Genomic DNA, 20,638 nt, shown 5'->3' on the forward strand with positions numbered 1-20,638 from the left:
CTGCTGAAGCCAAGAAGAGCTCAAGCTGTTAGTTCCCGCAGAGTGTCAAGTTGATCTGGTCTGAAATGGATGAGATATTAAACCTTGGAGTAAAAGCCCTAAGGGTGATGCTAATTACTGAGGAAACGTGGGGAACGTTGAAATACAGGGAGAGAGAAAGAGGTAATAGGCGTTATAAATTTAGATCTGTAGTTTGTCTGCACAGGCTTATTAGTCAGCCAAGAGAAAAGCCAGCTTTTTTTAAAAAAAATGAGGGTTTTCTTGGCCCTACAAACCGTCACATTTTTTACAGTCGGTATTGGCAGCAATGTACACACATGAAAAATCACGTTTAGATTTGTTTCGATCCAACTGCTGGGTAAAGCAAGGAAAGGTTAGGAATAGGCTGACCCTTTAAACATGAGCACAAGCAGTCTCTATAGCAACAGCAGGAGTTATAGGAGGAGGGTGGTATTGATCTCCCCCCCTCCCTGGCCCAGTAGCATTTTTCTCAGCTTCTTTGGCCCTTACACTGCCTTGTGGACAATCACCAAAGCACGTTCGCTTAAAAGTTACAGAAGTTGTAACAGGATCAGTAGGGGTGAGAAGGAAAAGCTGGGACACAAAAATAACTGGCAGTGGACTATGGTGGCACTCAGGTGCTCCTGCCCAGGACTTCTGAGAAAACATCCAGAGGATTCAAAATATACAAACCATCCCCCAGCTAATTTTTGGTTAGAATTTTACTTGCATTCAGATTAACTTATTGTGAACTAGTACCAGCTATATTTCCACAGGCAGGCAGGGTAGCTGTTCTGAGGAAAAGATACTGCTCTTTCTGTAGCTCCTGCCATTGTTGTTGCCCCACAAAAGAAGAACCCTCAAGCGGTGGGAATGAAAGAGCGAGGCAGCGGTTGGCTTGCTTCTTCTCATGGCTGTACGGTGAACCTGTTGGGTATGAGCACAGTCCTGTACTATTTGGAAGCACTGCAACATTAATAAGCAAGTTAGATGTTAGCATTTGGGAGGAGCTACAGTTTGTCACTACAGCAGAAGCCAATTTGTGCCCATTGGACTCTTATAACCAGGATCCATGGCTGGAGCGAGGGGGAACAGCGGCTGGGGCATGCGTGCGTCCCGCACCCCTGCCACGCCCCTATCTGCCCCTGCCCAGCCTGCCCCACCACACCCCGCCTACCCCCGCCCCTGTACTGGTGTGCGCCTGGTGCAACTTGCACCGCCCACACCCTTGGTGCTACGCAACTGCCAGAGCCCATTTTTTATTATTTATAATTGATCGCTGTTCAAAAACATATATAATACACAACACTATGAAGCAACCTTTCACTCTCATAAACCCATCCTCTTCCCTAGCCCTAGCCAGAGGGGAAGGAAAGGGGAAAATGTGTTGTATCCAGTATTTTTTTTAAAAAATAAAGTTTTCTGGTGTTTTAAATACACTAATGAAATTAGGTTGCTATAATTTGCTAATTCTTCTTTTAGTCCTTCATGCTAATTCTTCTTTTAAGTCCTTCATATCAAGTAACCATGCACAGCTGGATACAGAATTGTGCTGGGTTATACCTCCTTGTAAACAATAGCTTAGAAACAATTTTGCTGAATGAACAAGAAGAGGTGGGGAAGTGAGAGAAAATCTATCAAATTTCACAATGGAAAGTTCTCGTTGAGGTCTTTCTATCACACTTTCCTTCTTCCATGCTTGAAGAGAATGGCTGCATTCAGATCTCATGACAAACCGGTTTGTGACAGACACCGTCTGTGATAGGCATTCAGCCTTAAGCTCCAGCCTGAAGACCTTTCCTCCAATTTAAGTGGCTCTTCCACTAGAAAGAAGGCTCCTTAAGCTGGAGAATGGATTCAGACTTTGCTCAATGGCGGGATAGGGTTTATGCCACTATTTCCCATCCAATCCTTTCCCTCCATACAAACTGGGATTCTAAATCACACTTTAATCCCAGTTTTAGGAGGGAAGGGGAGAAAGTTTTAGCGGGGAGGGGGACCACATTCTTGAACTTGGGTATCATTGTAAATCAAAGTTTGGGTGAAGGTTTTCCAAGCCAGGATGCTTCATTTGCAAGGAGAAAAGAGAAAGAGCACAGGAGCATGGCAAACAAGTTGTGCTTAGGGTATAGGGCAGTGGTGGCGAACCTTTGGCAGTCCAGATGTTATGGACTACAATTCCCAATTGGCCATGCTGGCAGGGGCTGATGGGAATTGTAGTCCATAACATCTGGAGTGCCAAAGGTTCGCCACCACGGGTATAGGGTTATAGTCACCGTAAATGAGGAAAGGTGTTGCTACCTATGAATGAAGCAAACAATTATTTGTTTTGGAGAGGTAAAAGCTTACAGATGCAATTTGCTACAATCAGTACATCTCACGTGCCTGAGTCCTGAATCACTCTGAAACCACTTTGGTGAAAGTATCATCATCTCCTCTATTTTATCCTACAGCACCCTGTGATGTAGGTTAGCTTGAGAAGTGACTGGTTAGCCCAAGGTTTCCATGAGAGCTGCATAGCTGACTGGGAATTTGAAGTACATCTACCCTGTCCTAGTTGAACACTCCAACCCAGAGGCGTAGCAAGGGGGAAAAGCGCCCAGTGCACTGGTGCGTCCTCCACCCCATCCCACCCCGAATGCCCCGTCCTGTCACACCCTCGCCACACCACCACAGGGACGCGTGCCCGGTGCATCGCCCCCCCTTCCTCCCCATCGCCCCCCCTACGCCTCTGCTCCAACCCCTTAACCACACATGTCTCTGAAACTGAAATTCGTTAATTTGGTGTCAGAGTGTCAGTGTAAGTCTTTTCTTTTTCTCTGCACCCCATCCTCTTTCCCTTTCCACATACAGTATCTTTTAAACATAGATATCACTACCATGTTCAATTAATTCAGGCAATATCACATAAACACAAAGGTATATTGTGGCTGCTCTGGCTTTAAAACAGATGTGTACGTCAGCTACATATGTGCCTACTGCTCAACAGAAAAAAAGGTACAAACTTTATTTTCATTGGGGTTTTTTATTTTTAAATATTTACACCAGAGAGAGAAGGGTGGATATTCCGTTTGTGGCGTTTAATTGAGAAATGGAACATTTCCAGTTATCAGCCAATATCAAAATAATGAACATGAATGAATGTGAGCAGATTTATAACAGTATGTGATATTTAAGAGCTCTGGGAACTCTGTTAATAACAAGCCTTCCATCATAACTTAACGAGGCAAATAGCCATGGGTCGGCTGAGGACCATTCCACAGCATAGACACTGTCTTCGTGTTCTTCGTAGGTAGCTATTATGCTGTCCTGAAGTGGCTCTTTAATCCTAGAATTTAAAGAGAGAGAGAGAGAAAAAAACTGATTGAAGCAGCTCTGATTTATAAGGCTTTGAAAATGTCAAGTTCCCTTTCTGTAAGCAACATGAGCAGGTTTAGTGTGAGGGAATCCAAAAGGAAGGTGCTTGGGAGGAATAACTCTGTACTCATAACACTTGGGGGATTTCCAAAGGTATCTTAGATACTCTCTCTTCTGTATTTGAAGACTCATGGAGGAGTTACAACAGATATCATCCTAAGCATTAACAAGAAAAGGCATCCAGGGAGACAGGGTATGGCTTAACTAGCTTCGGGATCACTTCAAATAGACTAGCCTTTCATTGTATAGAAGCAAAAGGAGGATCCTGGACTGTACTGAGAAGATGAGTAAGACAACCTAATTCTGAAATCAACTGAAATTGTTCTTGCTGAAGTAAGATACAAAGCTGCTCATTACTTTACTCAGAACATTACCTTCTTACTGTAGAGATCCTCGTAAAGGCATAAGGAAACAGCCTGCTGCTTTTTTAACCCGACCTCCCACCAATGGGCTCAGGGTGGCTTTCTCTAGTTTATCCTAACAATTCTGCAAGGCAGATTAGGATTGGGAGAGATTCGGTAGTCCAAAATCATCCTGTGAATAGGGACATGGGTCTCAGGTCTCCTCAGTTCTAGCCACTCACCTAACTACACTGACGTGTCAGAAGGAAGCAGCAACAGGTAGATTTACTGGCATTCTGTTTCCTTAAACAGCTGCCCACTCCCACCCCCACCCCCACACACAGAGCAAGCAACTAATAATGCAGTGCTACCCAAAGATATGCCAGTCTACTTTCCAAGGATTTAGATTAGATCAACTCAGTGTAGGACTGCACTGTAAGAATATCTCAAAACTACAGCAAGAGAAACATAACAAGTTCTTAGTGAAGCAAGGTAGCATTTTATTAAAGATGTTCGTAACAATCAGAAGCTTTTAGAGGAGAAAATATGATGCTTTTTCAAGATGACATGATGGCTCGGCTCTTAAGCAGTTAAGAACAAGGTACTTGTGTTCACAATTTTTTCTCTAATGCAAGGAGGCATTAAGGATGCAAGGGACTGAGCCAGCAGGCTCTGGACGCGAGTGTGAATCAACACGGACGTGATATCTGAAGGGAGAAACTCAGCAGTTGCATAAAGTGCACCTCCCTGACACGGAGAGCTGAAAGAAAAATTGGCAGTGGGGATCACGCTGTATGTCTCATTGGCTGCCCCACTGGTGTAACCTGGTCTCTTTACAAGTAATGGACAATCTAAGAGGGGAACTTTCATAATGAGGATCAAGAAGGGCAGAATGGCAAGCCAACCACCCTGTTTCACAAGGCCAGCAACACTGAGAACTACTGGCATTTTTCAGTTGTGCGGATGTAGTGAAAGTCTTCCACCTAGCAAATGTCTGGTGACAGGTTGTGATATGGATGAGGTGTATAAACACAACTGTGGGAATAGTCATACATAATACAACCCACCATTTGCTATGAGGAGCCTTTGATATCACCCACCGCCTATCCTTTCCCTTTACAGACAGCTAAAATATCAAAATATCAAATAATTAATGCCATGACTGGATAGTCCAGGCTAGTCTGATCTCATTCGCTCTCAAAAGCTAAGCAGGGTCAGTCCTGGTTAGTACTTGGATGGGAGACAACCAAGGAAGGCCAGGGTCAATATGCAGAGGAAGACAATGGGGAACCACCTCTGAAGGTCTCTTGCCTTGAAAACTCTACTAAGCTATCTTAAGGTGGCTGGAACTTGATGGCACTCTACACACACGTTTATGTGTTTTGGAGCCAAAGTGGTTTAGTGATTAAGAGTGGCGGGCTTTAATCTGGAGAACAAGGTCTAATTCTCCACTCCTCTCATGAAGTCTGCTGGGTGATCTTGGACCAGTCACAGTTCCTTTGGAATTCTCTCAGCCTACACTGGGGCAGGCAATGGCCAATCACCTCTGTCTCTTGCCTTGAAAACCCTACAAGATCATCATAAGTTGACTGCAACTTGACAGCACTTTACACAAAAAAAATATTAAACATTTTGACAAATACCCTATGGATTTTCTCTGTCCTCCAAACCAGAATTAAACTATAGTTTAGAGGCCGTAACACAACATCATAATTTGTCAGTCATAACTGATGGTAGTGTATGAATATTAAAGTACTAACTAGACTGTATTTTCTTGAAGATGAGGAGAGACAGGAAGAAGCAGAGAGAGAGAAATAAAGGCAGGGTTTAAGCAGAATTTCATATCAGAAAGGCTGGCATGGTTTTATGAGGGAGGAAAACAAATCTCTCAACTACATCCTTGTCCAATGCCTCCATGAATCTACATATCCATGATACATCTGGTCTGTTCACAAGAAAGTGCTAACATAGCTTTCCACCTATCAAGGATTGTATTATGATGTCCCCCACCCCCATACTTTTATTATTCTTTCAGATGTGCCCTACGTACAAACTGGGAAAGAAAAGAATTGTCACACAGTCACACATAGCAATACGCAAGATACAGCCAAGATTCTACAAGAACCTAGTAAGTACCAGTTAATAATTTCACAGGCCACAAGGCAATAGAAAGACTACAACACTTACCTTTCTGAACTAACAAACTGAGAACACAGAATCATAGTGCAGCTTCTACCCCTCCCACTGCTGCATCTTTCCACCAGAAACCCCAAACATTAAAACAAACAAAAACAAATAAACTAACAGAATACTATGAAGACAAGACTTCTAATATGGTAGCCTGGGTGCGCAGCTAGAGAGCTTATGAGGTATGGTGGCTGTCTGGTGGTTGCACAATGCTGATGGAAAGTTATAACTAAAATTGTTCCTATTGAATAAACGATAGCATTAATGCTTCACTGTTCTCGCATGTTCAACACGAGGAATGATTTACATATCATTTTTAGCACAACAGCTTAGCAACGAAACCAGATGCTGTGTGAATGTAAAGCATTATGATCATTTGTATTGTTTTCTGCAGAACTAAATACATTTACAATATTTTCAGCCTTCCTCTTAAACTGACACACCTGGCTTACATGAAAGTTGGTCATGTCCCCAGACAGCAATGTGCCTCCTGCAATGTTCACCTACTTATCTGAGGCTCCATTATCCTGAAGGGTTTCTGATGTCTCTGAATAAACAAGGGAGCAATGCGTGGCGCACACCACTGTCAGGGGACATGGCCGACTTTCCGTTAACCAGGAAACTGGGGTTAACAAAGGTTTCTCTAAACAGGCATTAAGAAAACAGCTAGCTTACATCATTTTTTTCTTGCCCAGTAATAAATACTTCAATATATGAATGTTTTGTGTAACAATTAAACTTAAGGGGGTGGGGGGAGGGTGCAAAAGAAAGGTACATGGCAAAGAAACTACTGTTGTGCAGGGCTGCTCTACTGGGCTATATTTAGCCTTCATAAATTGTTCCGTCTTTTGCTGAATCTCCCTTTGGGGGTTAAAGTAAACTGGTAGAATGCAAAAAGGAAAAGGCTCTTTGGTTTCCCCTCTTGTCTTTTTTAAAACAACAGTCACACAAGTTTGCACTTCAGGAAGACCCACAGGGTTTCCTCCCCCCACCACCCTGATCAGATGTAGCTCAAGTTTGCGATCATTACTGTTCATGAACAGAATAACAACCTAAGTTCTTTCTCGATAAGGATGAAGGTAACAGCATGCAATACACACTAACAGCAGAGATAAAATACCAAGGAGCTTCGACCCACTGTTTCAAGAGGTCTAAGGATGGCCAGTCAAATTTCATCCTTGCATTAATACAATGGAATATGTTTATCCAGGCTTCATAGTATTTCCTAATCATACGTCTTCACAAAATGAGCCATGGGCTACGCTTACATTCACATTCTGAGATCCTTGATCAACCTGAAGGAGCCAACTTCAGCTACATGTACAAAGGAGAAAGGAACAGAGGCGGAGCTACCAGGGGCCAGGGGGTACATGCTGCACTGGGCACACACCTGGGGGATGGAAAATCCCCACCACCACCACCCCAAACCCCAGCACACACTTACCTTCATCAAACAGTGCAGGCTGGGGAAGAGGCCCCAGGGTCTCATGGGAAGTGCAGTTCCCACAAGGCCGTTTTCAGCCTGAAGGGAACAGGCCGCTTCTCCAGCCTGCACTAAGGTAAGGGATGGGGGCGGCAGGCTAGGGTGCCGCGGGGAGGGAGGGGAGGCAGAAAACACAGAGGGAGCACCGGGCACACTCTGGCCCAGCTACACCTCTGGAAAGGAGTCATAGTATCTCAAGCCATCCTAATGATGAAATTAAACCAGTATAACATGGAAGGATCAAGCAGTAACCCCAGATTTTGTACTTGCAAATTTCATGCTCTGTTTGATATGCTCTTGTTTTTATTCAACTCAGCTCAATAAACAGCCAAGGAACTTACTTTTAACTTGCTGATAAAAGTGTCTACTACCTAACCAAACAGCTGCTGCTCTCAGATGTAATGATAAGCCCAGATCATCATGAGAATATGTGTTGGAAGTCCTCAGGTTTGCATGCCCCCTCCTTCTCCTCATGGTCAGATACTAAAAACCAGCAGGTTCCCAAACCACAAGTTGTCATGACATCGTAATACGGTGAGGCAACAAACTGAGAGTGTCCACAGGCCATAATTTAATTCCATAGCTCACTGGGAACCAGAAATTCTTTCATATCTAAGCTGCACACAAATGAGGACGGGGCCGGAAGGAGAGAGGAACATGTGAGCTGAAGCACTTTCAAGATTAAGTTCTGGAACAGCAAGCCATTGTTTCTCATTAAATTTGAACAGATCCAGTATTTCTTTCGGTATGCTAACAATTATAGAAGTCTTTTAGGATCTTGTTGGCATCAGTCAGAAGGGTTACTACTTAGGATTTCAGGAAAGGAATCTTTTCTAAGCAGGTACTGTTTACCTGATACAAAAAGGACCCAAGATAAGAATGAGTGGAGAATATCAAGATTTTTTTAAATGCATTTGTCAGCCGGACTTTGGCCAACTACAGTCTACAGAGGGCTGGGAAAATCACATTATCAGTCTCATATGGATAAAACCTGTGACAGACAGCTGGTTCCCATTTCCTTTGTTTCCCATGGGAACAGCATGGAGTAGTGGTTAAGAGACAGTGTGGTGTAGTGGTTAACCCAATCTGGGTTTGATTCCCCACTCCTCTACATAAGTTGCAGACTCTTATCTGGCGAACTGAATTTGTTTCCCCACTCCTACACATGAAGCTTTCTGGAGGACCTTGGACTAATCACAGTTCTCTCAGAATTCTCTCTCAGTACCTTACAAAGTATCTGTTGTGGGGAGAGGAAGGGAAGAAGTTTGTAAGCCACTTTGAGACTCTTTATGGTTGAGAAAAGTGGGGTATGAATCCAAACTCCTCTTCTCTTTCTTCAACAGCAAGGAACCAGTATCAAATCTCTGTTTTTTGCTCTGCAGGAAACATGCAAATATGAGCCAATAATTTGGTTCAACTGCAATAGTTTAAAATAAGCAAACTGATCAAGTTCCAACCTTTTCTAGGTGAACAAAATGGAGTTTTATTGTACAAATAACATGACTTCCAAACTATTACTACTTTTGAAACCTGCTGACTGAAAACTTTTTATACTTCAATGTTTATTTACACAGAGTAGCCACCCTTATGCACACGCTCAGTATTAACAAGAGTCAATTAAAATCAGTGGCGTACTACCATAAAATGACGCCTGGGGCAAGCCCCAGGTGCCATGTCCGGACTCTGCCACTGAACTCCCCCCTCCCTCGCAGAACTCCCCCTGCTGCCACCGCAAAAAAAGCCCTTTTTTTCTTCTGAGCAGTGCAGCCAGCAATCACTGGGAGCGGAAGCTTCCATGGTCTTTCTCCTGCCCCCAGTGTGTTCTGGGCCACACCACTCAGAGGAGGAAAAGGGGGGGAGGGGGCTATGGTGGCAGTGGGAGTTCGGCTGTCGAAGGGAGTTCAGCAAAGGGCTGAGTGAGGGGAGGAGAGGAGCCAGGAAGCCAAAATGACCCCCACATGACCAAGGTGAATGGTGCCTGGGTCTGCTCCCTCTGGCCCCCTTAATTTCACCAGTAATTTAAATATATATGTCTGCTGGTTATATGGCTGCTAAAATGCTGCATAAATTCTTCCTGTTTTTAAATGTAGCCATTCCAGCATCCACTTCACTCGGAGATAACATACCATATTGTTTCAAAATCAGAATTCAGAATTTGGATTTATTTTTTCAGAAAAAAATGTGATCGTTGGATCAGACCACGGATCCATTTGTCTAGACTCTGACTTCCAACAATAGCAAGCCAGAGGAATCCCATGAAGGCAGTATCCTTCTCTGGTTTGTTCTCCCCCTTCCCAAAGGTGCATTTAGTGATAGCAAAATAGCCACCAGGCCACTCACAGTCGAAGAAGAGATTTCTAAATACTCAGTGGCCTTTCCCAGCTATGCAGAAAAATGTGACCTTGTAACTTAACCAAGACGGCTTGATGAGAACTGACGTGGCCAGGAAAACAGAATCCTGAGAAGAAAGTTCAATGGGAAGGGGTAAAGGAAATCAATCTGCTCAAGACAATGAGAGCTTAGAGACTCCTGGAGATAAACTTCTCAATTGTCTCTGCCCCACGATTCCTTGTTGGGCCCCAGCTTGTCATGTCTAATAGGTATTGACAGAAGGATCACCTCTGAATTTGAGAATATTATTGCCAGTATCACAACACTTTTGTATAGATTTATGAGGCAACCTCATTTGGAATACTATGCACCAGCTACCACTTCATCAGCATATATGTGGTTAGGATTTTGGTACCATATATTTTACTAAGAATTACAATGAACCACATTAGCAATTTTGGTGTCCAATAATGGAGAGATTCTTTTGGATCATCCCCATCCTAATTTGTGTATCCTGCAAGTTGGGTCATATCCCTGCTCCCCTTGCCTCCAGATTGTTTATAAATATTACATACCATTAAGTATAGAGCCTAGGGACCCCTTAACTCCTTCCATTTACCTAGTAGCCTTTTGGGGCAGTTTGCAGAAGAAAAGTATGATTTTAAAGTGCAGGTCTGTCTGCAGCCATTATTATTTACCATTTAGAGCAGTGATGGCGAACATTTTTGAGACCGAGTGCCCAAATTGCAACCCAGAACCCACTTATTTATTGCAAAGTGCCAACACGGCAATTTTACCTGAATGCTGAGGCTTTAGTTTAGAAAAAAACGGTTGGCTCCAAGGTGTGCGTTACTTGGGAGTAAGCTTGGTGGTAGTCGGTGGTTTTGCTTTAAAGCAACCATGCAACTCTTCCAAAGGGTGAATCACAACCCGAGGAGGGTTTACTCAGAAGCAAGCCCCATTGCCAGCAACCGAGCTTATTCCCAGGTAAAGTTCTTCGCATGAAAATCAGTGGGGTTTAACAGCACTTAACAGGGTTACCTACTCATCAGTCATGCCCAGCGGCCCAGGCCAGCCTAAATGGGGGGGCAACCCTGTGCGTGCCCACAGAGAGGGCTCTGAGTGCCACCTCTGGCAACCGTGCCATAGGTTCGCCACCACTGATTTAGAGTGAGGAAGAAGCCTTAGGGACAGGAGAAGCCACCTGACTGGCTGTGGTATCCTGCACTCTGATTGGCCTAATGGCTTGATGTCACAATGAGCGAGGAAGATATCTCCATGAGAACAATCTGAGTGGCTTTTGGACTTTGGAGTTCCTGGAGTTAAGACCTATCTCCTTAACTGTATTCTGAAACATTACCTCTCTGGGGAAAATAGTTCACTCAGTGGCTAGTTCTACTGACATCAGCCTGCAAACTGTGTGAAACCAAATTATACAGTACACAGACAGAAAGAAACTGGTGGTGGGTTTATTGAGGGCCAAGTGGAAGGTAGAAGAGTATACTTCCAGAGGAGCCATATAAACCAGGGAGGCAGAGGCGTATGGCCCTAGGGACAGGTGGTACCCCATGTCCCCAGGCACACGCCTTTTGGTTAAGTGGGGGGGGGCCCTCCCCCACTTGACCAAATAGTTTGCACCTTTGGCCGGAGGCGAGGATCTGAGATGGGCATGTGGCCTGCAGCCGGCTCCCAGTCCCTAGGAGCTGGTTGCAGACCGGGTGCCCGGCACCCTGCTCAGCTCCTCACCTCCAGCTGGAGGCGCAAAGCTCAGCCGGCCGTCAGAGTTCCCAGTCCTGCCTTCCCCGGCTGCGGAGGGAAAGACTGGGAGCCCTCTGCAGCCCTGGTGCTGGCTCACCACCTGCTGGAGGTGAGAAGCTGAGCCAGCCATCGGAGCTCCCAGTCCTGTCTTCCCCAGCTGGAGAGGGAAGGACTGGCAGCCCCGGCTGCTGGGCTGGGAAGAGGGGCTGCCCTCGGTTTCCCTTCTCGCCCAGCAGCTGGGAAGAGAGGCTGCGAGTATGCAGGGCTTACATACAAGTAAGTGGTGCTCTATGGGGGACACCCGGAGGGTTTTTGCCTTCAGGTGCCATTTGGCCCCCATTCGCCTCTGCAGGGGAGGGATATATCTTCCATGAAGAGGGAAGAAGAATTCCTCAGTACCAGCGAGCCTGGGGTATTGAGTTTTGCTTTATTTTCCTCTGGAGAGTGTTTTATGTTTTGTTGAGTGTTTTCTGTGAGGGCTGTACCAAGCCTGTAGGACCCTGTGTGTCCCTCAGCCAGCAACATCACAAGTGACTGTACCATCTATGAAACTGAACATCTAAGCCAACAGAGAACTGAAACCAAGCAAAACTTATTAAGCCTGTGCCAAAAATAAAGAAGCTAAATCTCTGTCTCATAGCTCTTGTGTGTATATATATTTCTCTTGCTTCATTCATTACTTCCCTCCAAGTTATCACCTTTCCTATCTCCTCTCGGTTAATAAAACTTTTATTTTGTTTAAGTTTAAAATAGGCCTCAGTACTTAATTTGTGTGCCTTATTAAGGGGTTTGCCTAGAAAGGTTTAAAACAATAGGCATCCTTCACCTTCTGGATCAGTGTGAGGGCTGAGGAAAAGTGCTTTTACTACCATTATGCTACCATTTCTTAAGCACCCCAGTCCCTGAAGGGGAAAAGGTGGGAAAAATCTGACAAGACAGATCAGTGAGTGGTTTAGGCAGGTGTGGGGGTCCGTCGCACCTTTGATGAAAGACTTTGAAAGCCAGTGTGTGAAGTACTAAGATAGCGTCAGGCCATGACCACAAAGGTAGAGCTCAGAACCCTACTCCGCAATGAAGCTGAATGAGCAAACTTGGACCAGATGCTTTTTCTCAGGCTAAGAGGGTTGTTGGAAGGAAAGATAGCATGATAGAGGCCAATCTCATCAGATCTTGGGTGCAGTCATGATTCAGCCAGGCCCAGCCAAGCCCAGGGATTCAGAAGACTCTTCCACAGAGGAGCCAAATGGTGGCATGGTGCTCCACTCCATCTGTTAGCAGTGGAACTGCAGGAGGAGATGGCCCCTTTGGGGCCAGACCCAGGGTCACAGCTGGAAACCAGCACAGAGGCTCTGGGAACGAACCATGAGCCAAAGCCAGGGACCAATTCAGAAGTTCTCAGTCTCCTGATGCTAGGCCAGTGATGGTGAACCTTTTCGAGACTGAGTGCCCAAATTGCAACCCAAAACCCACTTATCTCAAAGTGCCAACACGGCAATTTAACCTGAATACTGAGGTTCTAGTTTAGAAAAAAAACAGTTGGCTCTAAGGCACACGTTACTCAGGAGTAAGCTTGGTGAAGCAACCGTGCAACGTTTCGAATGGGTGAATCACGACCCTAGGAGGGTTTACTCAGAAGCAAGCCCCATTGCCAGCAACCGAGCTTACTCCCAGGTAAAGGATTGTGCCCAGACTAGCCTAGATGTGTGTGTGTGTGGGGGGTAATTTTCCACCCCCCTCCCCATGATGAACTCTGTGCACGTGTACCCACAGAAAGGGCTCTGAGTGCCACCTCTGGCACCCGTGCCATAGGTTCGCCACCGGTGTGCTAGGCCAACTGCAGAGAGCCTGGCTTGATTTCCACCTGCATCCCTTGAGCCCTGTGAGCGGCACAAGAGAAGGCTGCATGGCAACCTGCAGGGCAGGAGGCATAGGGTGCACTTGGCAGCCCCAACCTTAATAGCAAAGAGGAGTGTTTGCAGGAGCCGGGCTGTTGTGACTGCCAGGTGCAAGCCATCTCCAGTTGCTGGGGCAGCACCCCGTTAAAAGAGGTTGGGGAACAGGAGGCTTCATGGAAACGAGTCTGCTTGTCACTGTTCTGCCTGTGTTTGTGTATACTGTCTACTTCATTGGGACCTGGATGTGTGTACGTTGTGTTGCTCTTGTTTGGATTTGACGCTCATGAGTAACTCTGAACCTACCTTGAACTGGACTTGATTACCAAGTTCTATCTGTGTGTCTGTGCATGACAGATGCTAAACAGGTTGGTACTTGAAAGGGGGACCAGCAAGGAAGTCTCTGCAGAGGAAGGGAATGGCAGACTATGCTTGTCACTTGCCTTGAAAACCCCTTGCTGGGGTCTCCATAAGTCAGCTGCAACCTGATGGCCCTTCTGTACGTAAAATGGTTGTAAGAATAAAATGGGAAGAAGGGACCATGAATCTCTTAAGGAGAAGGATATGATAAAAAATAAAGATGTATACAGCGGCAGGATTCAAATAATTTAACAACCGGTTCCGAAAGGACTCAGTGGTGGGATTACAACCTGTTCTCTGAACTAGACAAAACTAGACAAAAAATTAGCTACCGGTTCTACCGAATAGGTGCAAATAGGTTGGATCCTATCACTGGCTGTATACCACATCACCCATATCTACTTGCTTGTTGACGTCCAAAAAATAGCTAAAGGTTGACAAGGCAAACTGTTTCTTTGTAAAGAACTGATGCTAAATTTGCTACCTCCCAATCTCTAGTTACAAGCTGTAGAGTGTTGTTATTTCTTGTTGGACCAAACCAAGGTTAATCAACCACATGGTGTGCTTTTGGCAGTCACTGAACACAGTTTTTATTTGGGGAGGAGAGAAACAAAAGTCTATAATGTCTCCACCATGATTTTTCAACTCAAAAGTCTAAATAACTTTAGCTTTTGTTCATAGAAAAGTACGGCAAGTCATTGTTCACGTTTGTTGTCTTTTGCAGTTTTTTTAAAGAGATGGATGATTACAACTGTACACAATATTTTATATGCAGCCATCACACAAATTTCTTTATCAGTATTCTGCTGACCTTCCCCAAACCTTGAAAGCGGTTAAAATTGCATTTTCTGTCTTTACTATGCAAATGTATGTGAAAAGAATATTTGGGAACTGAAATTCATTCTGTCTCTTCTAAAGGATCGGCTGAGTTCTGAAGGATGTGGTATTCAGTGCATGCCAATAGCTTAACATTTCTCAAGTTATATATTTATCACTGTATTTATTTTATATTAGCGGCACAGTTTGATATCAATCTATATAACAAGGTTCTAAAGAATGACTGAACTGGCACATGAATACAGATGCTCAAACAATTTGCCCCATGTCCTGTCTGCAGCTGCTTTTTTGATGACTGGTTTGATTATTTCCCAACCCTCTTATGGCTTTTTGGTAGGCTGCTTTATTGTAATCCTTACTAATCATGCAGCATAGCACAACCGGCTTTTTACACACGTGCATTCTCACACTCCAGTTAATTACTGCCCCCTCATCCTCACTGAATACCTGCTCTGCTCTCAACCAGCAACTGTTTCAATAGACAAGTCCATCACAAATCAAATAAATCAGTCATTTGAAAAAATGCTTTAACAAAACCCTAGGCTTCTGTGCATGCCTAAGAAATCCCTGTTGATGCTAATAGTTACCAATTGGGCTGAATCTGCAGTGTCTTTGTGCATAAACCTGAGGAAAACTGTTTGGCAGGTATTCACAGTTGCCTGTCATGACCTAAAAGGGCTGGATGTTTGGCTCACATCAAAACAACACACTTGAGCCTGGTAAGCTTGACTGTTGAATACATTCAGGGTGAAATTTTACAGTATCCCTACACATGAACAATTTTTAAAAGTGCCTGAGGGAACTGCCATTGCACTAGATGGACAAAGAACACAGAGGCACCTGAAAAGACCCTACTTTTAATTGTTCAACTCCTTGTAGGCAATGGATTTTGAAGAGAGAAAAAGTGCAGAGAAGGGCAACAAGGATGATTGAAGGACCGAAGAACCTTCCCTATGAGGGGAGGCTGCAGCATTTGGGACTCTTCAGTTTGGAGAGGAGACATCTGAGGGGGGATATGATTGAAGTCTATACAATTATGAATGGGGTAGAAAATGTCGACAGAGAAATTTCTCTCTTTCTCACAATACTAAAACCAGGGGGCATACATTGAAAATGCTGGAGAGAAGAATTAGGACTAATGGTGTTGGAATATGCTGCCACGGGAGGTGGTGATGGACACAAACCTGGATAGCTTTAAAAGGGGCTTGGACAGATTTATGGAGGAAAAGTCGGTCTATGGCTACCAATCTTGATCCTCCTTGATCTGAGATTGCAAATGCCTTAGTAGACCAGGTGCTCGGGACCAGTAGCAGCAGAAAGCCATTGCTTTCACATCCTGCACATGAGCTCCCAAAGGCACCTGGTGGGCCACTGCAAGTAGCAGAGAGCTGGACTAGATGGACTCTGGTCTGATCCAGCAGGCTCTTTCTTATGGTCGTATGATGATTATATTTCAGAGAAAATGATATTGGCATTTCATGCTTAATTATCTATTTAGATTACACTAAATAAAGTCTAGGTGGAACATATATATTCTGTGTTGATGAATCCATGAAGTTGGGAGAAAGCTCCTTAGGCTGGAGGAAGGCTTCCAGTTTTCCCGAGTTAAAAAGTAGGACACAGGTCGGTATTGAAATTCTGGATTGGATCCAAGCAGTTTTTCTATAGGTGACCAAGGAAAGAGGGAGTCCCTTTGACTACAAAAAGGGATGCCTTCAAAATCATGGGACCCACACAGGCAAAAGTGACATAAGATGGGGGCTATAATAAGGAGGGGATCAAACAAACAAAAAATACTTGGTGGGATGCAATATAAAGACTGGAAAAGAAAGAAATACCATAAAAGACTGAGCAAAGGTAAGAACATTGGAATAATGACAGTTGTTCCAATAGACGTACATAAGCATAAACAAGGAAAAATGTTTTAATATCCTCCTTTCTTTTTTTTAAAAAAAAGGTTTCCGTTTCTTTAAATACTAAATACAATTTATTAAAAACTATTCAACTAAGGGAAACATATGATGCAGTGTTGCAGAAAAAAGAAGCTTTCATGATTTATTTAGCAATATTGGAGAATAAAATATATTGAAAACATTGACAAATACTACTACTACTATATAAAGTATGCCATACTAACATCAGAATGGGAGCAACAGCTTCAGCACTGAAGAACATTTGTACAAGTTGATTTTATTGCCCTCTCCATTCCATATACTGTGAAAAATGTCATGCCCTCACAGGCTTCCTATGTGGCAGATATTGGGGTGGGGTTAGAAATAAATGACAATGAAATAGGATTGCAGCCTGCTTCAGTTATTATTGTAGGAATCACCTCGTTTACCTTACCTGATAATTCTAGTTCCTGCATCATTTATAGTGTACCTCGCCTCAGGAAAGTTTGTTGCTCCCACTGTGTTCTAATTCTGAAATCCTAGTCCTATTACATTGCTGACAGGTAGTTTTATGCTCGTTGGTTGCATTGTTTTATATTCTGTAATTAGCCTCAAATCTCAGAGAGAAAGGCAGGCTCACTTTATGTAAAGTAAATACATACGGAATCCCTTGTTTTTTTAATAGTTTTTAAAAAATGGAAGAGCTGGAAGAAGAGAATCCACAAACAACCATCCACATTGCAGCTGCAAGAATTACATGTGATTGGGCAAGAAGTAGTAGCCCTCAGTACTGTGCATGAGAGCAAGACATTTTTGTACAACAGCCGTATGGATTGAACACGTTTTCCCAACAGCAGTGATTTGGGGAGGAGTAAAAATAATTGTGGGTGACCAATTCATGAACAGCTTATAGTGAAAAACAGTCACCTGAGAGATGGAATAACAAGTGGTCTTCAAATGGATTCTCTGTTGTGCAAAATGGTCTTCAGTTTTTACATGGTTCTTGCCTTGCTGGATGAATTTTTTATTTGTTGTGGGAACAAAGGATACTAAAAATAGAGAAGAACTGAGGACCAGTTTTCTGTCCCATCCCGCCCCCTGCCCCCCCTGCCCGGGCATGGTCTAGCAAAGCATAAGGACTGTGTAAGGATTACTTATGTATATTCAACCCTATTCACTATTATGGTGTGGGCAGGTCTCCATTCATAAGCAGGTAGACTGTATCACATGCTATCTTCTATGGGCGATGCAGGCTCAAGATCGACATTTGGTCCTGCATTTAAAAATAATACAAACTGGAAGCGAATGCCCTACAGGACAAGCTAAAAAATTCCAAATGACATCAATCAGTTGGATGGCTATACAAAAGGGCAACAATGATTCACACAACACACACACACACAAAATTAAATGTCACCATATTAGGAAAAAATGATCCAAAAGTTTAAGAGGAAAAAATGGCAAAGTAGGCAGCAGAGCTCCTCAGCAAAAAATTAGGGGTTTTGGTAGGTAATCAACTGAACATGTCAACAGTGTGATGCTGGAGAACAAAAAAAAAGCAATTTTTACTGATATTTCTGTGATAGAAGTATTGTTCCCAAGCCTGTGAGAATGCTGCTCTACTCTGTGCTAGCGAGACATCACCGGCAGCATTGTGTTCAGTTCAGATTAGGATGTCACTTCAAGAAGATGGTTGACAAATTTGAAAGGATTCAGAGGAATGCTCTGAGGAGAGTAAAACATCTATAGAAAGATAAATTATAGGTGGGAGGACTAAAGAAACAGGGCAGGTTTAGAGCAGCTAAGGAGTAGAGGAAGCAGGTAGGTTCGTAGAGTTCAGTCATTTAGCAATCCACAAGAAAAAAAAGGTGAGGACAAGTTCACCACTTTTACCAGTAGGCGAGAAACCAAGCAGTGCATTTAAATGACAGCAGAGAGGGTTTTTGGACCAACATGTATTCGTGTGGGAGGGGGATATGTGCATCTTCTTCCAAGTTCATGAAAGCTATTAGAGATACGCTTAAATATAAAGCAAACATAAATAATATGAACTTGCAATTTGCATATAATATTCCTTTCAAAAGGCGAAAGAGTGAGCCAAAGACCATATATACAGAGCTTCCTCTCATGCAACACTGAGGCTGCTGGGGCCCCTTCCTACCCTACCTTGAATGAAAGGCAACTCCCCAAAAGTTCAGAGGCTCCTCAGAGAAGCATTCATTGCAGTGCAAGGAGAGCAGTTCAATTAGTGCTGGAAGTATTGGGGATTCTGGTGCCAAGTTTTGAAGAGGCAATTGTGATTTCATTGGTTCAGAAATCAGTTGTTTTGTGAAACCAACACTGCCTGCCCAGAAGACCCAATTAAGGAAAGCTAAAAAATTTACCTTTTCAGTATCATAAGGAGCCTCACTAAAATCAGTAAGCTCCTGCTGACTTGGCTTTGGATTCAAGCCAGAGTTACCATGCAACTTCCATGGGTGAAATAATGAGCAGTCACGAAAGTTCTGAGAAGCACCAGTTCCGCAACCTTAGTGAGGTAACACACCCCAGTGAGTTAAAATTACTTACCTATAAGGTACATACACAAAAATCCTAAAAAGTGAGTAGAAGTCAACTCATTAGCTACAAGGAAAACGAAAATAAAAAGACAAACTGATTAAAAGCAAACAGGTTTCTCACTTGTCCTCCTGCTGGTGGTCTTCCTGGTCACTAAGCTCCTCATCATCTACCAGATGACCAAAAGGTTCAGAAGAAATAGAGACCATGTTGGAAAGAATGACTCTGCTGTCGCTGCTGGCGGTAAGCACTAACTGGTCATGGGAATGATTGTAACGGACATTCCAAACCCTAAAGAAAGGTTTTGAGGGAAAAAATCATCAGTCGAGCCACTGTCTGGGTCACAATCCCATCATATTTTTGTTACTATAATTTGCAAGGATTTGTTGCTAGTGCACATCCATTGAAAACCAGGCTGCCAACTCTTCCTGCCTCTTTGCACACACACAGAGTAGAAGCACAAAGGTGAGGTTGCTTGGTGTTCCATGTTCTTTGCCAAGGCAGAGCTCTTCTGTCCTGATGCTTCCTTTTACATCCTCACAGTTAAGTGGGTACCATGTTGCTGCCTCTTCAGGGGGTTAAAAACATGAAGTTCCAGGTCTGGAAAGGTTGAAAACCACTGTAAGACTCCCCTTTCGACAAAGCATATTAACTTACCAGTGGGAATGCTCTTCTAGTGTCTTCACTGGCTCATTGACATTTCGGGTGTCCCAAAATTTCACTTTGCAGTCATCTCCACAACTAGCCAGATAGTACTGTTTGTTGGGATTAAAATCAAGGTCCCGCACCAGCTGTCCATGAGCATTTTCTATGCAATATATTTGGCTGCAGGCAAAAGGAGCGAAGGGTATAAAAATTGCTACACAGCAAAAACAAGCCATGCTGCAAACATAAAACCAGAGTCCTGGTTGCACTGCGAATACAATAACAAGTTAATTCACTGCGCTTGCTTTGGTTCAAGCATACAGATTTCTGGTTCAAACCTTAAAATTACTTCAGTCTCACAATGGAGTCTCTGTCTTGAAATAGTTGGGTTATCATTGGTAAAAAGATTGCATTTGGGGTATTAAAGTGAATGAGCACCTTGTTATAATTTGGTTTTAATTATCACTCTACCATCCCAAACCCCAATATGCAGCAAGCCACTACCACCATGCTCACTTCCATGATAAACACCTGTTTCACCACACATGCAACTTTCAAACTTTTTTTTAAAAAAATGATGTTATAAACATGATTATCCCCATGCATGAGAACGATAGACCCCTGAATTATTTTTGCTTTTATTTCTAATAGGAAGAACACCAGATTGGTGTTTAAGGGATTTAAGAAATATTTCATCCCAAGCAGATGGTCAGTTGTCTTGGCTACCAACTTTCTATGTCACTTAAAAGTACTGTATTTCTAGATATTCACGACTGATTCAGTATTAAACCCAATGAACTAAACGTAAACAGTGGCCAAAAGTACAGCTATGGTCCTTAAACTGCTACCTTTGAATAGAGATGATCATTCTGACATAAGACATAGATTATGCCATTAGAAAAGCTAGATACACAGATTATTTATATTGGTAGTAGTTAG

At 43.5% G+C, this 20,638-nt stretch overlaps 1 protein-coding gene across 1 annotated transcript in view; it reads right to left on the bottom strand.

The window, feature by feature from the left end:
- Positions 1–3,005: 3,005 nt before the first annotated feature.
- EIPR1 (EARP complex and GARP complex interacting protein 1) overlaps positions 3,006–20,638 on the bottom strand; it is a 79,020-nt gene continuing 61,387 nt past the window's right edge. Inside the window, exons 7-9 of the mRNA XM_048498154.1 lie at positions 19,712–19,879; positions 19,178–19,345; positions 3,006–3,328 (exon numbers count right to left, since the gene is read on the bottom strand). Coding sequence (XP_048354111.1) covers positions 3,154–3,328; positions 19,178–19,345; positions 19,712–19,879 — 511 coding nt within the window. The 3' untranslated portion in view covers positions 3,006–3,153. The remainder of the gene's footprint in view (positions 3,329–19,177; positions 19,346–19,711; positions 19,880–20,638) is intronic.

Source organism: Sphaerodactylus townsendi, linkage group LG01 (assembly GCF_021028975.2).
Source record: "Sphaerodactylus townsendi isolate TG3544 linkage group LG01, MPM_Stown_v2.3, whole genome shotgun sequence".
In the NCBI taxonomy this organism is placed as follows: domain Eukaryota; kingdom Metazoa; phylum Chordata; class Lepidosauria; order Squamata; family Sphaerodactylidae; genus Sphaerodactylus; species Sphaerodactylus townsendi.